The 20,983-nt window shown below is 36.7% G+C and overlaps 3 protein-coding genes across 4 annotated transcripts; 2 read left to right on the forward strand and 1 right to left on the reverse strand.

Moving 5' to 3' along the window:
- Nucleotides 1–15,918: 15,918 nt before the first annotated feature.
- LOC129237358 (40S ribosomal protein S10b) lies at nt 15,919–16,793 on the forward strand. The gene is made up of 2 exons (XM_054872045.1): nt 15,919–15,991; nt 16,247–16,793. Exon 2 carries the CDS (start codon nt 16,248–16,250, stop codon nt 16,719–16,721), a length of 474 nt encoding a protein of 157 aa, XP_054728020.1. The 5' UTR covers nt 15,919–15,991; nt 16,247; the 3' UTR covers nt 16,722–16,793.
- Nucleotides 16,794–17,345: 552 nt separating this feature from the next.
- Nucleotides 17,346–19,223, forward strand: LOC129237360 (RING finger protein 141-like). The gene is made up of 4 exons (XM_054872049.1): nt 17,346–17,770; nt 17,827–18,055; nt 18,127–18,413; nt 18,479–19,223. The coding sequence occupies exons 1-4, from the start codon at nt 17,619–17,621 to the stop codon at nt 18,618–18,620; spliced, it is 810 nt and encodes a 269-aa protein (XP_054728024.1). The 5' UTR covers nt 17,346–17,618; the 3' UTR covers nt 18,621–19,223.
- Nucleotides 19,083–20,983, reverse strand: LOC129237359 (sin3 histone deacetylase corepressor complex component SDS3). 2 transcript variants are annotated; one of them, XM_054872047.1, is made up of 6 exons: nt 20,774–20,983; nt 20,601–20,700; nt 20,307–20,523; nt 19,850–20,099; nt 19,550–19,776; nt 19,083–19,480 (listed from the first exon to the last, which is right to left on the reverse strand). In XM_054872047.1, the coding sequence occupies exons 1-6, from the start codon at nt 20,874–20,876 to the stop codon at nt 19,388–19,390; spliced, it is 990 nt and encodes a 329-aa protein (XP_054728022.1). In that variant the 5' UTR covers nt 20,877–20,983; the 3' UTR covers nt 19,083–19,387. The 2 variants fall into 2 exon arrangements, with proteins under 2 accessions (XP_054728022.1, XP_054728021.1); XM_054872046.1 differs by having other exon boundaries at nt 19,832–20,099.

Raw genomic sequence — 20,983 nt, forward strand, 5'->3', positions numbered from 1 at the left:
ACGTATATCAACATATAACGCTTCGTAGTGTCGCTTTTTCGTTTCATCGAGTCTCAAATCACTCCCAACGATTCTAAAGAAGTTTTCACTTCAAAAATATTGTCGGACTGAATACCACTTGAAATTTCCAGGGTAACTTCAAGGCGCATTCATCAAAGCAGATGGCGCTATTGCCAAAAACAACGTTTTATACATTGTCACATCAGAAGAAAATAGAAAAGAAAAGGATGAACTGCGTTGAACAGCCGACATGCATTTGAAGCTACAAGCAAAGACGATAGTGCGAATGGAACGTATTTTGGTCAATTCATTGTATCCTGACATCTGAATGTACATACATGGCGAAAAAAACAAATCAGCTGGTTTACCGATACCACCTTGATAGGCCTTTGGCTTTTTGAATTTGAATAAAATTTAAATTTTTTTATTTACCACCACTTAAGATTTTTGATACGAATTATTTTTTATATGTATTAGATGAACTAAAAAGTTTTAAATATTTTCTGCTATTTGTCTTTAGTGACATCATACGATGTATAAGTACCTTACATTGAGCCATATGACGGTTGCTATTACTATTTCTGATCTTGGGGATTTCTAATGTTGTCAGACGTCTTCTGATATTTCCATTACATATTTTACCATAAACGCAATCAGAATGATTGATTCGTGAGCCATATTACTCGTATTATTGTTTACATTGGCATCTTGCCACCGTGAAAGACGTGAGTTAACAAGACGAGAATACGAAAAGAGATACAATGCATTTTCTCGAAATGATTGAGCAAGATCGTCATGTCACGTATGATGAGATTGAGGCATGCTTGAGGCATAGTGTGACGAGCATCAATAAGTGTTTGTATGTTTTTGTTTTCAGATTTTCACTTGGCAGATTTGTGACAGTATTTTTTTGGATGTCACACTGGATGCGTAGCGTAGAATTCAAAAATATCGTCAAAAAACAACTTTTCCCGGTTTTCTGTTTTCTGTTTTAATGCATAAATTCTGGTACTAGGCATTGAAGAGCTCCAAATTATCCACTATTTGTTTTTAAATTTCGTTTTGGACTGGGAAATAATAGTTGGGGCTTAATATGAGAAAGTCCATACAAACATATGAAAGTCACTTTTGAACTTAATTTTTCTCTAATTTAATGATTTTACAAAAGCCTTCAAACGATTAGACCATTCAGCTCTTGCATCACGCACGGTTTCCATAGATATTGACGGCGCTGCTCGAACCAAAGATTGTTTGAGATTCTCCAAATTTCGACAGGCTATGTTCTCCAATTCTGACCACAAACTGTAGTCCAATGGATTTAGATCTGGACTTCCAGACGGCCAATCTTCAGCGGCTATGAGTCTAGGAATATTTTTTTTTAGCCACTGCTGGGTGGTTTTTGCCTTATGAGTTGGGTCAGAATCTTTCTGGAAGATCCAAAGCTCTCCATTGAAGAGAGTACTGCTAAACCGCTTCACTACACCTTCTAAGACACCCTCTTGGTACACTTTCGCCCCGGTTTTCCCCTTTTACGCAAAAATGAAGAGTTGTCACGCCTTTACAAGTCACTCCCCACAAAAACATTACGGGTGCTGGATGGAGGCCACGCTGAACTCTTGGAACAACATTTTTTGCGTCTTTAGAAGTTTAAGCATAGATTTTGTCGTTTCGCTCATTAAAAACTTCTTCAACAGTGAACATTTTCTCATTTGTGAAAAGATTATGTTCATGGTGGTTGACCGCGTGCCACTGCTTGCACCTTTCGAGTCTAATTTTCTTCACGCGCGTTGACAAAAGATGACCAGTTGAGCGACGGAAGGCTTTCATGCGGGGATCATCTATAATTAGTTTTGAGATGGACCTCATGGACTTGATTTTCTGCTTTCTAAGGAGATTTCTGCGAATTCTTTCTCGAACGGCTTTTATGGCTGCACTGGTTCGAACCACGCGAGAGTGACCATTTCTTTTTCTGTCTGGCGCTTCAGACGATGGCCAGAAACGATTGATCGTACGGTAAACAAACATTCTTGAAATATTAAGTTTTTTCGGCAATTCGTAAAGCTTACTTGCACTTTTATCATATTTATGAAATGTCATCACTGCAATGCGGTTTTCCTTAGCTCCCCACTCCACGAAAAATTAGTATAATTTATGAGTAGGCAATGCATGTGAACAAAAGCAAAAATAATGGCACTTTTTTCCGCGAATTTGTTCTCATCGTATGCAATGTAAAATTTGTCAGAGAAATTATGGCAAGACTAGGTAATAAATAAAGTCAAATTGATATGGTAGCACGCAGATATCAGTACCTTCCTTTAGTACGTTTGAAGATGGTGCCGAAGAGGTTAATTAAAAAAAAAAGCTGCTATATAGAAATGATTCGGAACCCCTGTATTCAAAAACTCATAGTACAATACTCACCTAAACAGTTGCCAATAACACTTTACAATAATTCGTAAATCTGCGAGCTTATCGAAATTTAGGTTTATATTTTATGACAGCAGCTGTTTGATTGCAATACATATTTAGCAGAAGCTCATTTAATGCGTAAGTGCAAAATTGAAATACACGTAAGCTGATTAAAGTTCACCTGATTTTACAGTAAAATTAATATAATTAGATGAGAAAAATCTAAAAGTGCATTGAACGCAGTTTGCAATAAATCGGTTAGAAAAAGAAATTTAAACTGATATTAAAAATGTGCAAATTGTTTTTCTATATTTTTGTGCATATACATACATATGTACTACTAACGCCCTAACGCCTATTAATTTCCAGCCCTACGATTTCTTTTTATATATACATTGAAAAATTATAAACACAACATATATAGTTCACACTACAACAAAACCCATAAAAAACTAAAAAAAAAATCCTCTCAACTTTTCCACCAGAATTTCTAAAATATTGGTATGCAGTTTTATAGTCTATTGAATTCTAGCATAACAAAGTGAAAGTGCAAGTTTCAAATTACTACAAACTACCGTTGATATTAGGCAATTTTTTTTGGTGACGGTGCTTTTTCTTACACGTAAAAAAAATCGAGTATGCACGGAAGAGAAAGCGTGAGACCTCAACGCCATTTCTTTTTTTAAATCAATGGTGTTTTGTTCACCCTTAATCTTGTGCTTTAAATTCAGTGGGCTATAAAACTGAATACCCAAACAAATTATAGAAGTTCTGGTTAAAAAGCTGGAAGTTTTTTTTAATTTTCTACAAAGTTTGAAACTTTGCATTCTTTGATTTTAGTTGTTGTATGAACTATACTTTTATTATTTATGAATTAATAGTTTTACAACGGGCTGTATATAAGATGAAATCGCAGGAGTAGAAATAAATATTGTCTAGGCAAGTATACGACCAAATTTTTAGTGCGCAGCAGTTCGTAAAAGCTGAAAAAATGGTATGTATTCGTTAACATATTTTGGGCACTCTTGACACTGTTTTGGGTGTACCTACTGGCTGGCGTTGGTGTCATATATGAGGGGGGCTCAATAAGTATCCGTGTTAGAAATGAAGACACCATTTTTTTTAAATTGTTTTTTTTTTTATTTTTCAGCATAGTCTCATTTTAGGAGGTACACTTTGCCCAACGCTCCGGCCATTTTCTTAACCCCTCAAAAAATAGGATTTTTGGTCTTAGCTTAGGACTCTCCAAAATACACCTCTATCGTGGCGACGACTTTCTCATTTCAACTAAATTTTTTTCCCTCGAGCCATTTCTTCATGTTAGGGAACAACAAAAAGTCGCAGGGAGCCAGATCGGGTGAGTACGGGGGTAGCAATTCATAACTCATTTCACGCAGTTTGGCAGCAACAACTCCGAATGAATGTGCTGGTAAATTATCGTGGTGGAACAGCACCTTATTTTTCGCAAATGCGGGCGTGTCTCTTTCAATATTTTGTGAAAGCGGTTCAATAATTCACTGTAGTATTGTCCAGCGATCGCCGTTCGCATCCCAAAAAATCGTCACCATGACCTTTCAGGCCGATGGGAGCCTTCTCTGGAGCAGATTCACCGGGAGAAATCCATTGTTTTGAGTGTTGCTTAGTTTCTGGTGTGTAATGATGAATCCTGGTTTTCACAACGGTAACAACTCGATGCAAAAATTCCTTCGGATCTCGCTTAAATTGCTCTAAACACTGCTTCGAAGTTAACAGCCGCATCCGCTTGTGGTTACTTGTGATCAATCGCGGCACCATCGCCAACTTATCATGTAAAATATTAATTGCCATTCCGGTCGAGACACCTATGGCCTCTGTTATTTCGCGCACTTTCGTCCGTCGATCAGCGAGAATCATGTCGTGGACTTTTTGAATTATTTCCTCGGTAACCATGTCTGCCGGACGTCCTAGTCGCTTTTCATCAAAAACGGATGTTCGCAAACGTTTAAATTCGTTGATGTAATATCTAACTGTGGTCATAGATGGCGAAGAGTCCGCAAAGACAGCATCCAACTTTGCTTTTACCTCCCTGCATTTTTCCCATCCAAAAACAAAAAGCGAATTACCGAACAACTCTGCCCTTTTTCCATCTTAGCGAAAATCACAAAACACGTCTTACTCGAATCCAAGCTAACCAATCAGTCTGAAATTTATTTTGACATCGTTTGATAGATGGCAGCACACGATGCTAATACCAACTTGCCTCAGGAACGCCCTCTGTCATCAAACACGGGTACTTATTGAACCACCCTCGTACTTACATAGATTTTTTATCATTGAAGAAGGGTCAGCCTTTGTGAAATTGGTATCAGTTTTGTCTTATCATTTTGGAATCGAGCTGATAACACCGGGAAATAGATTCAATATCAAGGAGATCACAACATCAGCATAAATCAACGACTTAAACTCAATCGTCATAACGGCTGTAGTTACAAAATGTTAATTTGAAATGAGTTAGTAATATATTAAAAAATAGTAATATTTGAAAAATATGTAATAATTTATTAATAATTAAATAAATAACAAAATTAATATAGTACAATGTTAAAAAAAATGGATAGCAATATTCGAATACATAGTTTTTTTAGTTCTTTTCTGATGTGTATGTATGAGTCTTTTTTATAATAGAAAGAGTACAGCTTGCCATTAAGCATCAAATATAAATTAATTTAAATGACTAGCGCAATGATTCAGTAAATTTATCCCAACGATGGCAACTTTGATTTCATGCATTGTCGGTGGATGGTTGGTGTATGTACTTATATACATACTTATACTTAACGGTGTTCTAAAAAACTTAATCTAATACAGTCAAATCTCAGCTCTTAGGTGATCACGTGAAATCACTTTTTTCATGAGTATTGGATTTTAATATTTTTCAAGTTTGCTCAGCTAAAAGCGGCCAATTTTACAAATGGCTAATGCAAACATTTAATTTCTAAAATTTAATAACAGCAACAATAAATATTTAGTCACAAACTAAATTTCTGACACATCACGAATCCTACTGATATAAGGTCCCACGAATACTTATGACCGAGCGCGCGCAAAACGAAAAAGCCAATCGGCTTCAGTTACAGAATTTATTCAAGTGGTCGCTTAGTTCTAACATTTATTATGTTAAGTCGTTATAAAGGTCAAAAAGGAGAGAATGCCTAAAAAGAGAGAATAAAAGATGCGTTTGGATTGCAGAGTTGACAAATCGCCACAATTCAACACCTATTTTAGATGTCAAACTCAAATAACTAATTTATGTTCCGAATCTTCGATGAACCACTCGTTAGCTGGACTGATTTAATAAATAAGCCATGATTCCTTAAAAAATTCCACTTAACGGCATTAAAATACAAATATCTAAAAGGCATCTATCCCACAAAATTTACAGTACTTTGGCCCAAATTGGCAAATGGGTTCTTACAACCCACAAGCGAGCTTGACAGGCTGAGAGAGGCTGCAGATGGACTAAACTGATGTTACCTGTCATGTCCGATCGACTGTCGCTAATCCTCCTGCAGAGAGCTAGCCCCTCTCGCGTAGGAGTAGTTTTAAGGGATTTTTTTTTTGTTTCTTTTATTCTATCCGGCATCCGTTGCTATGCCTCGTTGGATAAAATCAAAACAAACAATCAGAAAAATAACAAGCAAAAGTATTTTTATTAATTTTCTATCTCAAACCGTTTTTGAACTTTGCATTTGGGTCATAGTTGAACAGCTTATGCGGATTATGAAGTCTAGAGTGTGCTATAAATAGTGGGAAATAGGAAAAACTAAGATTTTTTAGATTAAATTTAAGCAAATATTCGATTATTAGTGACGAGTGAGAGTGGTGGCGTGGCCTGGGAGCTGTGGGAAGGGAGTTCCATCATAAAAACATGCCTATAACCTTCATTGGGTGAAAATATAAATGTATAAAAATTTGTACGTTATTTGGTGTTGTCGTTTCGTAGTGATGCGCGGGCAACGTACAAACATTCACCTTTATAGTATAGATGTAGATATAATTGGCGCTTACACCCTTTTCGGGTGTTTGGCCGAGCTCTTCCTCCTATTTGTGGTGTGCGTGTTGATGTTGTCCCACAAATGGAGGGGCATACAGTTTAAAGCTGACTCCGAACGACAGATATTTTTTATGAGGAGCTTTTTCATCGCAGAAATACACTCGGAGGTTTGCCATTGCCTGCCGAGGGGCGGCCGCTATAAGAAAAATGTTTTTTTTAATTTTTTGTGTTTTCACCGCGATTCGAACCTACGTTCTTTCTGTGAATTCCAATGGTGGTCACGCACCAACCCATCTGGCTATGGCGGCAACCAAATATTTGAATACCTTCATAAATAAATGGGTGCAACGTAAAAAAAGAGATAACCAAAAGCTCCAAAGCAAGATCAGAAGATCATTGATATGTTTGGGACAAAGCCGAGTTTGTAGTTGAGGGAAGATGAAGCTTTTTTAAGGAAAATTGGTGGTTATGTATCCAAAGATACTATTTGAGGACGCTTACATGCAGAAGACCTCAAATTCCGGAGCACATTAAAAAACCCGCTGCTGTCATTATCACACATTAAAATGGGACTTGCATGGCCTAAGGCAAATTCAGAATGGAATGGTACAAACGTAATATCCATCGATTAATGTTCCTTTTGGGTGAATGCCTACGCCTGTTCCGGTGTACTGCTGATAATCGACAACTTCAACGAACTGTTGCATCCAGTTTTGGTTCATGTTTTGGGGCTGCTTTTCCGAAAAAAAATTTTGGATTTTACAAGAAGACAACGATGCTAATCATCGAAATCGAAGGTATATAGAGTGGAAGCATTCAAATGGAATTGAAATGTTGGATTGACCTTCACAATCGCCTGTTGACAACCCTATTGAAAATGTTCAAACATTAGTTAAACAAACAGTCAAAGGAAAATAAATATAGACGGTCAAAGAGTTACCAAAGCAAATTTGGCTGATTTGGAGCCGATTATCTCCACAACTTGCGCAGAAATTAACACAGAGTTTGACTCGAAAATGTGAAGTTAATACAGCTAAAGGTATGTAGTGACTATACATTTTATTGAATATACTAGCAAACCCGACCCCCTTCGCTGGGCACACTAAAATAGAATAGATATGGTTTAGAACAGAAAATATATGGTTTTCATATTATTTATTTCTTTATTCTTTATTCAAGCGCTTTGGCATAAACAATATTTTTTGTTTTTCTATTTGTTTTTGAGTAAATATAAAATATAAATTGAAAATCAGGAAAAAAGAAGATTGTTTTTAAATTTCAAATCAACGCATATGAATAAACAATCGTCTTTTTTCCTGATCATCCATGAATTTTTCGTTTCAATTTATATGTTTTATTAAGCATTGGAGCTTTTTTAACCATTATCCATTTATATTTTTCAAAAAAAAAAAAACGAAAAAAATTGTTTTTTCCACGAACACATAATTTCATTCTGATTTCACATTAAATTCTCAAATTTCGTAAGAAATTATTCACTGTTCCAAAATCCACTCCAAAAAAATTCACAAACAATTTTTACATGTTGCACTTACGTTTTTTCCTTATGGCATCCAAATCAGAAAGAAATATTGACACATTGTAACTCACACTGTCAATTTGACAGTTCAGTTCCGCCCCAAGCGTTAAAAAAGTAAGCGACATTATGGCTGGCTCAAAAGAACGATGTACCCGTTGCCACTGCTCCGAATTACAACCAAACTTTACGAAACCCATTTTCAATACTTACTTAACAATGTGTGTAAGTTTGGTTTAATTCGGTGCAAAGACACGGCGGGTCCACGTTTTGGCATATATTTCGAGACCCTAGTCATCAATAGGTATGAAAATTACCCCGTATTAAAGCACTTATCAACAGCTTTCATTTGATATCCATATTGTACAAACACATTCTAGGGTCCACGTTTTGGTCTCTATTTCGAGACCCTAGTCACGGAGCGGATGGAAATACTCTGAACTAAAGCATTCACCAACAGCTTCCATTTGATACCCATATTGTACATACACGTCCGAAGGTTACCCGGGTCCACGTTTTGACCTATATCTCGAGCCCTATCCACCAATAGGCATCCAAACTATACGTAAACCATCTTCAATACCTACTTAACAATGTGTGTAAGTTTGGTTTAATTCGGTGCAAAGACACGGTCGGTTAGCGAACACACACAAAAAGTTGACTTTATTTTATATATAAGATATAAGATTTTTTTCAGTTTGTGTCCGAAAAATCCAAATATCTTACGGAACCCTATTTTTTTCCAAAATAAAATATAATCCATGTTACTCGTGGATAATGTAGCTTTCGAATGGTGAAAGAATTTTTAAAATCGGTCCAGTAGTTTTTGAGCCTATTCATTACAACCAAACAAACAAACAAAGTTTTCCTCTTTATAATATTAGTATAGATTGTTTGCTAGAATCGAATTGATCAAATAGTTTCTAAGTTATGGCGGTCACTGGTACATCAGCGTACGAATTGAAAATTCAAGGGAGCCCTCAAATTCTTGGGGGCGTCCAACAAACCTAACGTAATAAGGCTTCTAGCTACATTCACACGACAGTCGGTGCTATGTTACGTTACCGGAACGACCTAGATTTATATCCAGCCAAGGATTGTCACTCCAGCTGGGTTTCTCATATACAAGTAGGTATGTTTATACTGCTCTAACAACGACAGGCTTCAAGCTATTCCTTGCTTAGTCTAACTGGTCTTATTATTGCAGATAAGAATGGATTTTATAATAACGTATACGCCCTGATGTCCAGAAAAGTTAAAAGTGCTTACATACATACATATGTACGAGTACATTCGATGGTTTAATGCGTAGATACATTTAATGTACAGCAGTTCTGGATCCGGAAAAATATCAAAATGATAGTAAGCTTCCAAAGTGCAGTTTTGCCACGAAAGGGCGTCTCATAAAAGTTATCTACGCCATAGAAATTTACTATGTTTCCACGATGTGTTGCACACGCTTGAGAATAAACCACCGGTAACGTATTCATTCTTCAATGAGGTAATCGAATGAGTCTTCTTCGATAATCATCAGCTTAACAGCGTGATATCAAAGTTCATGGAATAACCGTGGAAATTATTTATAATCAGTGCAAAGGCGTTCATATGTATATGTTCTTGTAAATCAGGTAGAAAATATTATAGGGTGGTAAATTTTTTTTTTTAATATGTATATGTATGTATTTATTATTTGATAAGTCTAATGTAGATTGATTGCTTGCTAAAAATTTCCGGTGTATACCCAACATTCAATTTTAATATAATACAAATATATGAAAGTTTGAAGCGGCTCAAAAATCGTGATGAGTGGAAGTTCAGAACTTTTTTATATGGACGAAAATGTTCAGCCTCGTTTGCAAAAAAACAAAAAAAACAATGTCAAAAATCAACGCAGTTTTTGAGCAACTTCACTTAGCGACACTTTGGTAGGCAGGTAAAATGGCAAGAGTGCCACAGGCGCACACTTCAAGTAGCACTTACGTGCCGTTTTGATACCATAATGTGGACCATTACCTGTGCAAAGAAAAATGTTTGGGAAGAGAAAACCTTCTACAGCCATCCAGTGCTGTTGATGTAGTGGAGGAGAGAAAAGAGATCTAGGCTGAAGAATTTCTTCAAGTCATCCCCAAAAGGCATGCTAAGGAATCTCAAACGCCTAGCCGCCAGAGCCGGACATTTGCAGAGAAAGTGTTCAACAGTCTCTTTCTCTGCAGGGTCCCCATAGCTTCTGCAATAGGGGTTGTACGGAATTCCAAGTTTCTCTGCATGAGTACCGATCACCCAGTGCCCAGTGAACACCGCAATGAGTTTGGAAATTGAATGGCGGGGGAGTCCCATCACCTTAAGTGTTCTGTTTTCATCGTATTGGGGTCATAGTGTTTTCGAAATAGCACACGATGAGACAGACCTCCGTCTGTCTTGCGCTTTTTTTAGAAAGAAATTGTGTAGTTTCCGTTTAACAACGGACAAAGGGACACCGATGTCTGAGAGGGGGACAGCTGAAACCGGTTCTGTCGACCCCTTCCTGGAAAGCTCGTCGGGAAATTCATTTTCCTCTATATTCCTGTGCCCAGGAACCCAGATAAGGGAGATGTTTCCAGCTCGAGCGGGATTTTTGAGTTCCTCCTTACAGGAGTTCACCAGAAGATAGCCCTAGCACAATCCTCAAATCCCAGTTTGCGGACACTTTATTATAACAAAATTGTATGGACTATAGAACTGAAGGTCATATATTTATTTATTTATTTATTTTAATACTCTGCAGTATGCATTACCTTACAGACTAGACAAAAATGTGAAGAAAAGCAAGCCAGATTTGGCAACTATAATATTATTATATTTGGGAACTTATAATATCAATATAAATGCACTAAATTTAATTTTTTTTTACAAAATTAGATCTAAACAAAGCGAAATCAAGCAGTCTTGATTACATAATGATTTATAATCTCGAAGAGCGCGAGCAATAATTGCATTACTTGCAAATTTAGTCTTATAGTTTTCCCCATAAACAAGATAAAAATTGAGAAGACTTCTTTGTGGAACATTAAAGCTTATCCGCTCCAATAGATCTGAGCAATCGACGATACCATTAACAAAACTTTCCTTCTATTTTGTAGAGATTCGAAATTAATTAGCTTTAGCCGAGAATTATAGGATGAAACAGGGGACTCAAATCGTAGGGAATGTAATACCTGCTTAACAAAAATTCTGTTCTATTAATCGAAAGTTGGTCGTAAGGTCTCCAAATGATAACAACGTATTATAAGTGAGGTTTATGGGTAAATTCAGATCAGAAAATTCAGATGCATTGCTATGAATGAAGCCTAGAACAGAGTACGATTTTGAAAAAATACAATTAACCACTGAAGGAAAATTTCATATCGAATAAAACTCCAAGATCCTTAAACTCTGTAACACTTTGTAATGCATTATTAGAAATGGTGTAGGATTTGTTAAAAATGTACCGACGCACAGTGCGGCCGATTCCCAAAAAGCTGGCCAAAAGTCGAAAAAAAAGTTTCTAGATAGAGTTTTTTTGTCTTTGGGTTGGCTACAGTAATGCCTTGAGTAGGGAAAACCGTTCATAGCAACGTCCTGTACCCTAAGTATCCTCTGTATTTTCAGTCGCAACGTGGCCTTCGTTTGAGCATCGTATTACTGTCGATGAATAGTGAAAGTTGTACACATTTGAAAGATTTTGTAATGGGGTAAATTGAACAAAACCAAATGGAATCATCTTCGGAAGGTTAGTAAAATACGAGAAATCTTTAGTACATATCAATACCTCGACACAAAATTTTTAACTGCAGCAATACGTAGATACATTTTTTGCAATTTTTTTTATAAAATTTGAGTTTTCAAACTGTATAGTAATACAACGCCGTCATATGCTGCTTTGAAACCTATTAAAGGTAACTCAAAAAAGTAATGGTTACTGAATAAAACAAGATTCAGCTGCTACCACTTGCTACCTTGCGACCCCGAAAACATATAAATTTACATGCATCTTGATTATGTTCTTGAATATACGCTATTTCACGTGAGGGGGTGGCCAATAGGGGTGAAAGGGGGTGGATTTTCAAAATTTTAAGATCAAATTCGTAATCAGCGACCCCGACAACCCCCGACTAAGAAATTTTGAATCAATTACTTAATTTTTTGAGTTTTGGCCAGCTTTTCGGGAATCGGCCGCACTGTGCGACGCCTGAAAAATGTTAAATGAAAACATTTTTTAATATTCAAAGACAAAGGCGACCTCATGCACTGCGTCCTTAACAGTTGGGAAAATTTTTAAATTATCCGCGCAGAGCAAGAAATTAGAAAAGTAAAATTCTCGCTTCTGTCATTGAAAAAAAACGGCAAAAAGAATTGTTTCTTAGATGCTCCCTTTGGCGACACCTGACGTAGCAACAAAGTGAAACAAAGTAAAACTTTATCAATATAAATATATATATAACTATATAATGTAAATATAACTTAAGTCATTGCAGAAAGGTGGAGTTACAGCCCAAACAAGCTACTTGTTGCTAGAATCTTGTGCGACACTTTGTCAACTACCTTAGAAGAGTCAGTGTAAACGCAATCAAGTTAGAAAACGATGACATACAGAATTCGCTAAAAGCAGCAATATTAGTAGCTGTAGAACGGGCAGTTACAAAACCATGTTGGTTTGTGTTAATTAAAGACTTAACCGCAAAATAAATGTTGTCCTTTGTAATGCATTCAAACAGTTTAGAGATGATTGATAGTTTGGAAATTAGCCCATAATTACGAACATCATTTTTCTTCCACTTTAAAAAAAAGGTTTGATGGTTGTAAATTTTCATTAATTTAAAAAAGTCTTTTTTCCCTTTTCACTCCTCTCGGGAGCATAGGGCCTCGACAAGACTCGTCTTGCGTTGGTTTCGTTAATCTATTTGATTTCTGACAGGGTAGGTGATTAGCCGCCGCTATCAGTCCTAAGTAGTGGGAATGCCCATCTGTCGTTGCTTAGGAACAACGACTTCTTACTGCTTGGAGCGCCATCTGTGTTTCAAATTTTTCTGCCAGAAAGATCGCACAGATGGTTGAGGACTTCGCTAAATTTGGTATGTCTGCGCTATTACCGCGATTGCCCGCTTCCTCTTGCTGGCGCCACTGATGAAATATGTAACTGGGCCTGTTTGTTGTTGCTTGTTTTAGCAGCCACAATGTTAACTATTGTGCGAGAGTAAGGATTGAAAGGCCTCCGTAGCTGAATGGGTTGGTGCGTGACTACCATTCGGAATTCAAAGAGAGAACGTCGGTTCGAATCTTGGTGAAACACCATAAATTAAAAAAAACATTTTTCTAATAGCGGTTGCCCCTCGGCAGGCAATGGCAAACCTCCGAGTGTATTTCTGCCATGAAAAAGCTCCTCATAAAAATATCTGACGTTCGGAGTCGGCTTGAAACTGTACATCCTCCATTTGTGGAGCAACATCAAAACGCACACCACAAATAGGAGGAGGAGCCCGGCCAAACACCCAAAAATGGTGTACGCGCAAATTATATATTATATTATATATAATATATATATAAATAAGTAATTCAGGTCGTTTTCGATTCGCCACTTCTCTGTTCGCTATGTTTCGGCTCTGCTCGATGGACGAAAAATTTGCATGTGAAAGCAACAACAACGACCAGAAATCACTACTAGCGAGTATGATTATGCGCCATAAAACTGGTATAACTCACTATTTTCAATGCTGCCAACTCTCTTTTCTGATATTAGGCAAGCGTCGTTGGGCTATATTCAGACACGACAATCTTTGTTGTAACGGGTCGTAATTTTGGTATAGAGTCGACGGGTAGGGGAGAGGGCACCGAGTTGCTCATTGCTCGGGCAACATGCTTTGTGTTCTCGAGTTGCAGACTAAAGTTTTCGATTGCAGACTAAACACAAAAACAAATGCAAGCAACTCGATTAGAGTTGTGTCTGGACACTGTTTTACTAATACTCATTAACTGCTTCCAAACAAATGCCATTTTTGGCAGCTCTCTTCCAGTGCTGCCAACGCATGCTTATTTATGCCAGTTGCTACTCGCTAACGGATGGAAAATCGAAGAGGGTTTCAATCGGAATTACCTTACGAATTACGAACTAATCATTACTTCTATAATTTTAAACGGAAAATTTGTCGCTGTTTATTTACTCGTCAAGACAGACAGAAAGATAGTAAATCAACATTGAATAATTACCAGAAAAAGCTATTTTACATCAATGAAAGCAAAAAAAAAAGAGAATTTGTAAAACGATTATTATATCGAGAAGGAGAGGAGGAGACCACCTCTATGAGAAGCAGTTGCAGTTTATCATTAACCTCTGAAAGTTTAACCTGGAAGAAAGTTAGATATTTAAAAAGTTTATGTGGACTTTTGAATATTTTAATAAAATATGGCGAGTTGTTTAGAAAGCAAGTTACGTGTCGTGGGAAAATAATAAAAATCCAACTACTTCAGATGAGCTAGAGGCCAACATTCAATACACTCTTGCCAATTCCAATTATTTACTTCTGGATCATACATACATACATACTTATATATAATGGCTCCTTTTTTTGTGTTTGGCCGAGCTTCTCCTCCCATTTGTGGTGTGCGTCTTTCGACAAATGGAAGTACTTACATTTTTATGCCGCATCCGAGCGGCAGATGGTTTTGATGAAGAACTTTTTCATGGCAGAAATACTCCTGGAGCATTGCTATTGCCTGCCGAGGGGCGACCGCTATTAGAAAAAAAATGTTCTGTCATTTGGTGTCTAATGCCCGGGGTTAGTTACATAGTTATAAGCACCCAATATTTAGCAGCTGATGATCTAATTTTGGTTACATTAAGTTCAAAAAAACTTCCTTCATCACTCACTTAGAAGTTTTCTGGTAGTAAAAAAAAATGCACTTTAAAAATGAAAGTTCTTCAAAAACAGAGTTTCAAATATGCTAGCTTTTTTTGGTTTTGTGCATTGATGAAATGAAAAGAGCCCCAGTGGTCCCTAAAAGTCAGGTTGTTCCTCCAGGCATGTATGCTGTAACTAATGTCACAAATCCATATAATTTTTTTCGGTGAAGCAGGTTTCGAGACATCGCCAAGTATCGGTTTTGGATTAAGGAAATATAAGGAAGGTCATAAAATCTTCTAATACCTACTTTTTCGTGCTTAACTCCCAATCCGTAATTAAAAAGCGAGATTTTTCATACAAAATTTCTCTCAGATTTTGAGGTTATAAAATAATTCTATAATCTAATTTTCTGTGTAATATATCATTATTTTTACGAGTGTAAAGAAAAACACCAAAGTAAGAACTAAATAAAATGGATACAGGTTTGTAGACATAATTCTAATAAAATTGTTGTTAGGTATTATTAAGTATTTTAGTATATAACAGAAAAAGAAGCGTGTGCATAAATGTGTGCCCTCTTATTACTTATTATAAAATATAATATAATATATATTTTTGCAAGCGGATTGCTGCTATAATTTTTTGAAACGTCGTTTACGGATTTCCTCCAACTGTTTGTTATTAGCAGCCAATTGCGCAAATAAATTAGCTATTCCTTCTCCTTGTCTTTTCTTCATATCGTTAATAATAATTAAACAAACCGAAAATATCGAAATATTCCACCAAAATTATTTCTATGAAGAAAAACCTTTCACAACAATATTGACAGCTGATTGTCAATTTTGCAGGTAATCTGCCGTAAGTGAACGGACAGGTTAATTTGGTGGATTTATTGGCAATTAATGCATAAGTGAACGCACTTTTAGGCTTTGTTTGCTCTCAAGAATCTACTAACGAAATAAAATTATAGCGAATTCGGTGTGAAGTCCTCTTTTGCTACTTTGTCTATTATTCACAATGGTTTTCTAGGTTGTTGGCAATGCGCTGAAATCGTGTAAAACGTCGAACGCGCTGATTAGCTGAATGTCAAACGACAAGTGACAGCTGTCAGCTGGCCTTTCCTTTCTTTCCGGTGACTGCTACACAAAAGACGCTAAAGTATGTAAAATTTGTTAAATTATATCGTGTAAAATCTATCTAATCGTTTTGGCAATGAGTGCACTGAACTTAAAAGTGGTTGTGAAATTTATTTGCGTATTAAAGATATATGCAAATTAGAGTGTTCAAAATATATTAACTGCCTTTTATCATTCATGTTCTTATCGACAAAACGAATAACTAAAACTCAACCCATAGATTTTGGAATTGAAATAGTATTGAATACTACATTGTTTCTCTTTGTTTACGTTTCAGGATGTTTATGCCAAAAGCTCATCGTGTCGCTATCTATGAGTACCTCTTCAAAGAGGGAGTCATCGTTGCCAAAAAGGATTTCCACGCTCCCAAGCACCCCGAGCTGGAGACTATTCCCAACTTGCATGTAATCAAAACATTGCAGTCATTACACTCACGCGGCCTGGTGAAGGAACAGTTCGCATGGAGACATTATTACTGGTACTTGACCAACGAAGGTATTGAGTACCTCCGCAGCTACCTGCATTTGCCTCCAGAAATTGTGCCGGCTACATTGAAACGCCCAGCGCGCTCAGAGACAATGCGTCCACGCCCAGCGGCATCTACTCGCACTGGCGACTCTTCCAAGACCGGTGAGGACCGTACAGCGTACAGACGTGCGCCCGGTGGACCCGACAAGAAAGGTGATGCTGGTCCAGGTGCTGCCGATGTTGATTTCCGTGGTGGTTTCGGTCGTGGCGCACGCCCTCAATAATTTAGTTGTAAAACGATGTTACAGATGGAAGTTTTTATTTTAAAGTAAATAAAAAAAAACAATCACGGAAAAGAGTTTTTTTTTTTTTGTTAAAATATAATAGTGAACGAGTTTTTGTGCGATTGATATTCAGCTTCGAATGTTTACTCGTACATTTGGACAATGTGCACATTTTCAGAAAAAAGATTAAACAAAGTATGCAGCCATTTAAGAGGACGAAGAGCAAATCAAAAGTGTGCATGATGGACTACATCATCTACATACAGTTTGGCGCGCAATGTGACGAAGGTATTGTAATGTTTGTAAAATTATGCACAAGTTTTATCAAGGCCGATAATGCAAATTCAATTACCTCAGGACTAAGAGTCCTCTAAAACCTAGAAGTTATTTTTTGAAGAGTAAACAAACGCTGCTCATTTACACATTTTTTTAAATCTCGGGGGGGGGGAAATAAATTATAGATTATGGCTGTAGTACCGATATTGAAATTTCACTTCGGGTACTAGCGGATTGCATTTAAAGTATTAAAAAATAAGCATACTAATTTTTCACAACAATACTGTGAGATTTGTTTTGCAGCGTCTCCTTCGTCTGGCCCGAGCTGGCATATTTTTTGCTTGTTTCCTCTCCATTTACCTTATCTAAAGCTTGCTTCGCTTTGTTTGTATATTTGTGCACATATCTACAGCAGCGCCATAGCACAAATGTCAAAATGTGGTTTGTTTTCTTGTAAACTTCGCCATTTCATTGAACGGATGTTGTTTATCGACAAACGTATAATAATCACAATTGTGTAAAAGTCATTAAAAGAACAACATTTGGTTAAAATTATTATGAAAGCTCAACACCGAGAATATTAATAACCACATTTTTAAGCCACAAATACAACAAGAAGTGATGGGCCAAGTGCAGTCAATTAGCGATTGCACTATACCGGACACCGTAGATGCTATGCATATGCAGGTGGTGCGACACGCCAAAGTTCTTTCCGAAATTAACTCTCTGAGCTATGAGGATTTTAAAGCTTGCTTGGATAGCCTAAATGCGCTGTAAGTAAATTGCATCATTTGCTTTGCGATTCATTTTCTGAATTCAACGCTTGCAGCTCTCGTAAGTGCATCGATCCCAACGGCAAACAGCTTGTATTCCTTGTAAAACGTGGCACGGACACGTCACTATTGTGGAAAGCCACGGTTAAAATTGCTTGCATCAAGGTGGATCCTGCTACGCGGAAAATCGATAGCTATAAATTTTTGAACTTAAAGCAATTTTTGTGCGTATTTAGAACATTCCAATCACATTTGGAAAGTTTAGTGTCGAGTGAAAATCTAGTGGTAAGTAAAGATAATTTATTAACCAAATTCCGCATGATATTTAACTGCTTGAACTTGTGCGCGTATTACAGGATTCACGCCGTAGCTCACTTTCCCAAACACCCAACGACGATGATACAACTGGCGCATCTTCGGTTGGCGGCAGCAATTTTATTACAGCCTCAATTTTAATGGAGAGAGTAAACTCGCTTGTAAATAATAGGCATGGTTCAAGTAGTGAAACTTCAAGTGGCCTGAATAGTCCTACGTCATGTTCGCATGTCGCCCATGTTGATGAATGCTCAATTTGTTTGGATCGGCGTACAGAGGTCATATTGCCATGTATGCATAGCTTCTGTACACCCTGCATTGAACAATGGTTTGTGTATTGCATTGCAACTTGAGCAAAATAATTTATTTTTTATTTGAATTGTACTTTTCTAGGAATGTCAACAACAAAACATGCCCTATTTGCTCTGAAACACTGGACAGCACAGATGAAACTTGGGTTATGCCTGATATACCAGGAGTAGAAGAGATAAACGAGAAGATATGTGCTGAATTCATGAATTTGGCAAAAAATTAAAGAAATATTCCAAACGTGCGTCTATACATAGTTGAGCGGCATTTTTTCGCCAGTATTTTGTGTATTGACGAAAATAAATTAAGAAACAAAAAAACCATTTCCAGATTGAATAGAAGAAGTAACTCAAAAATGTCCAAATATGTAATGCATGCCAAACAACTTTCAATGGTCAGTCCCGTGCTACGAATTTACCAGCGATTTGAAATTAAACTGTGACTACCATTAATTTAACAAAATCTAAATCAAACTAATTATTTTTTTTTGGAATCTTAAATATTGTTTTTTTTCACATCTGGAGGAGAAAACTATTCCCTATTAAGTATTTTGAATCCAATATTTAAACCATAACATTAACATAATAACCAGGTTGATTTCATTTAACTTTATTTTACACATATTTAATACATACGTATGCTCACCCTTGCCTTACCATCATCCCACAAAGAATTATACATTTTCAAATATGTGTAATGTTATTTGCTACACCACAATTTAATCATGTACTGCTTACTGACAAATTTGCATATATAAGTATTATACACTTGTGTTATAAACTAGTTTTTTCTCTTGTTGGAACAATAAATAAGTTATTGCGAGACATAACATTAATGTTTAAACATAAAATACTACAGCTATAATTACACGCAATTAAAATTAAATATTTATTAAATTTATAACAATATCAACTATGTTGCTATTGTTACTGTAGAAGAAGTGGTGCTCGGTTTGTTAGAATTGCAGCCGACTGAGCCGCATTTGGCGTTGGATCAGTTGGCACGTCGTTTAATTGTAACTTTACCCTTAGCCAAATGGGACATGCTAATTTTAACTTTGCTGTCATTTGTTTTTTTCACCCACACCTTCAACAGATAAATAAAATGTTTGCTATAATAAAATTTTGTAAAACAGATTTTAACTCGAATGCTTACAACTTCATTGCCGATGGCTGTTATTGTTGCTGCAAATTTTACCAAATCCTTTCCTTCTACATATACCTGTTGACCTCGATGGAACCATCGGCGCTGATATAGTAGTTTGCCATCTTCAATACGTGTCTCAACACTAGGGCTGACATTTGAGTTGGTGGTTTCGGCTAGCATACCTCCGTGCTGTAGGCTACTAAATGGGCTGCCACCTATACCATTTTGTTGCGTTGCTATAAGTAATTAAGCAAAAAATCAATTTATGGGTTTATTCTATAAAGCACTCACTTTGTGCTAGTGGCTTGCCTCGTAGTATCGTTTTCACATCGATTTCGATTTCCTTTTCGTCCAACAAGTACACAAGTAATTGGCCGGTTGTAGGTTTCCGCCGCTTCTCGACCACCGGTACTGGCTCATTTGGGCGCCGTCTTAGTTTACGTGTAATAGTGGGCTTTATCTCCGTCGAGTCATTTGTTAGTTCTAAATTATACCGTTCATTTTCGATAAGCTTCTTTCGTTCCTCTAAATCAGCTAGAATGTTCTCCTTTAAGTCGATCTATAAGTATGGATATTGATGCAAAATCATTATATTTTTGTTTTTATAATAACACTTTGAAACACTCTTCAAAATCTCTTTGTGATACTGATGAAGTGACAGCCCATGACCGGATATAAAACGGGGTCTTTTCCTTAGAGTAGACCAGACTGTCGTGGAAATGCTTGTTTATTATATTCATACAATTTACCGGACAATGACTCTTACCTTCTTTTCCTCGTACTCCTTTTGCCCTGCTCGTCGTTCGGATTGGTAGTCCTTTTCCACACACTCTTTTAAATATTCTCTGTAGATGTCATTGAGCCTCACACGTTCTTTGCATTGATATTCAAGCTTTTTCACACGTTTAATGTAGTCGGGATGCGTGAGATACCTCAGTTCCTCCCGCTGTTTGTTTAATATGGCTAGCTTGTGTTGATACACTCTACAGTTACAAAGAAATATATTAACATTTTTAATGAATTTATAAGCAAACGCCCTTTATATTAAATTTTGACGTACTGTTCCTTCAGCTCATGATTGCTGCCACCATTTGTTGTGTTTGTAGCATTGCTGCAACGACTATGATTTCTAAATTCCGTTTCACTCGCGTCGTCCGTGTCTGCAAGTATTTTTTAATTGTTTTAACACTTTTGCAACAAATATATATATGTATGTGAAATTTCTTTAATTACCCTCTTCACTATCATATGCATTTTGATCGTAATGGTTGGACCGCGAATCGTCGTTATCCTCATAGTTGTCGTAAAATTGGCTTGGGTACCCTGGGAACGGCATATTTTCTACATTTATTCGCGCTGTCCTTTTATAATTTTTAATTTATATATTTTCCTTGGAGATCTTTAATAATCTGCAAATGTCTCACAAAGCGAGAAACAAAAATA

This window comes from Anastrepha obliqua, chromosome 2 (genome assembly GCF_027943255.1).
Source record: "Anastrepha obliqua isolate idAnaObli1 chromosome 2, idAnaObli1_1.0, whole genome shotgun sequence".
NCBI classification, from domain to species: Eukaryota; Metazoa; Arthropoda; class Insecta; order Diptera; family Tephritidae; genus Anastrepha; species Anastrepha obliqua.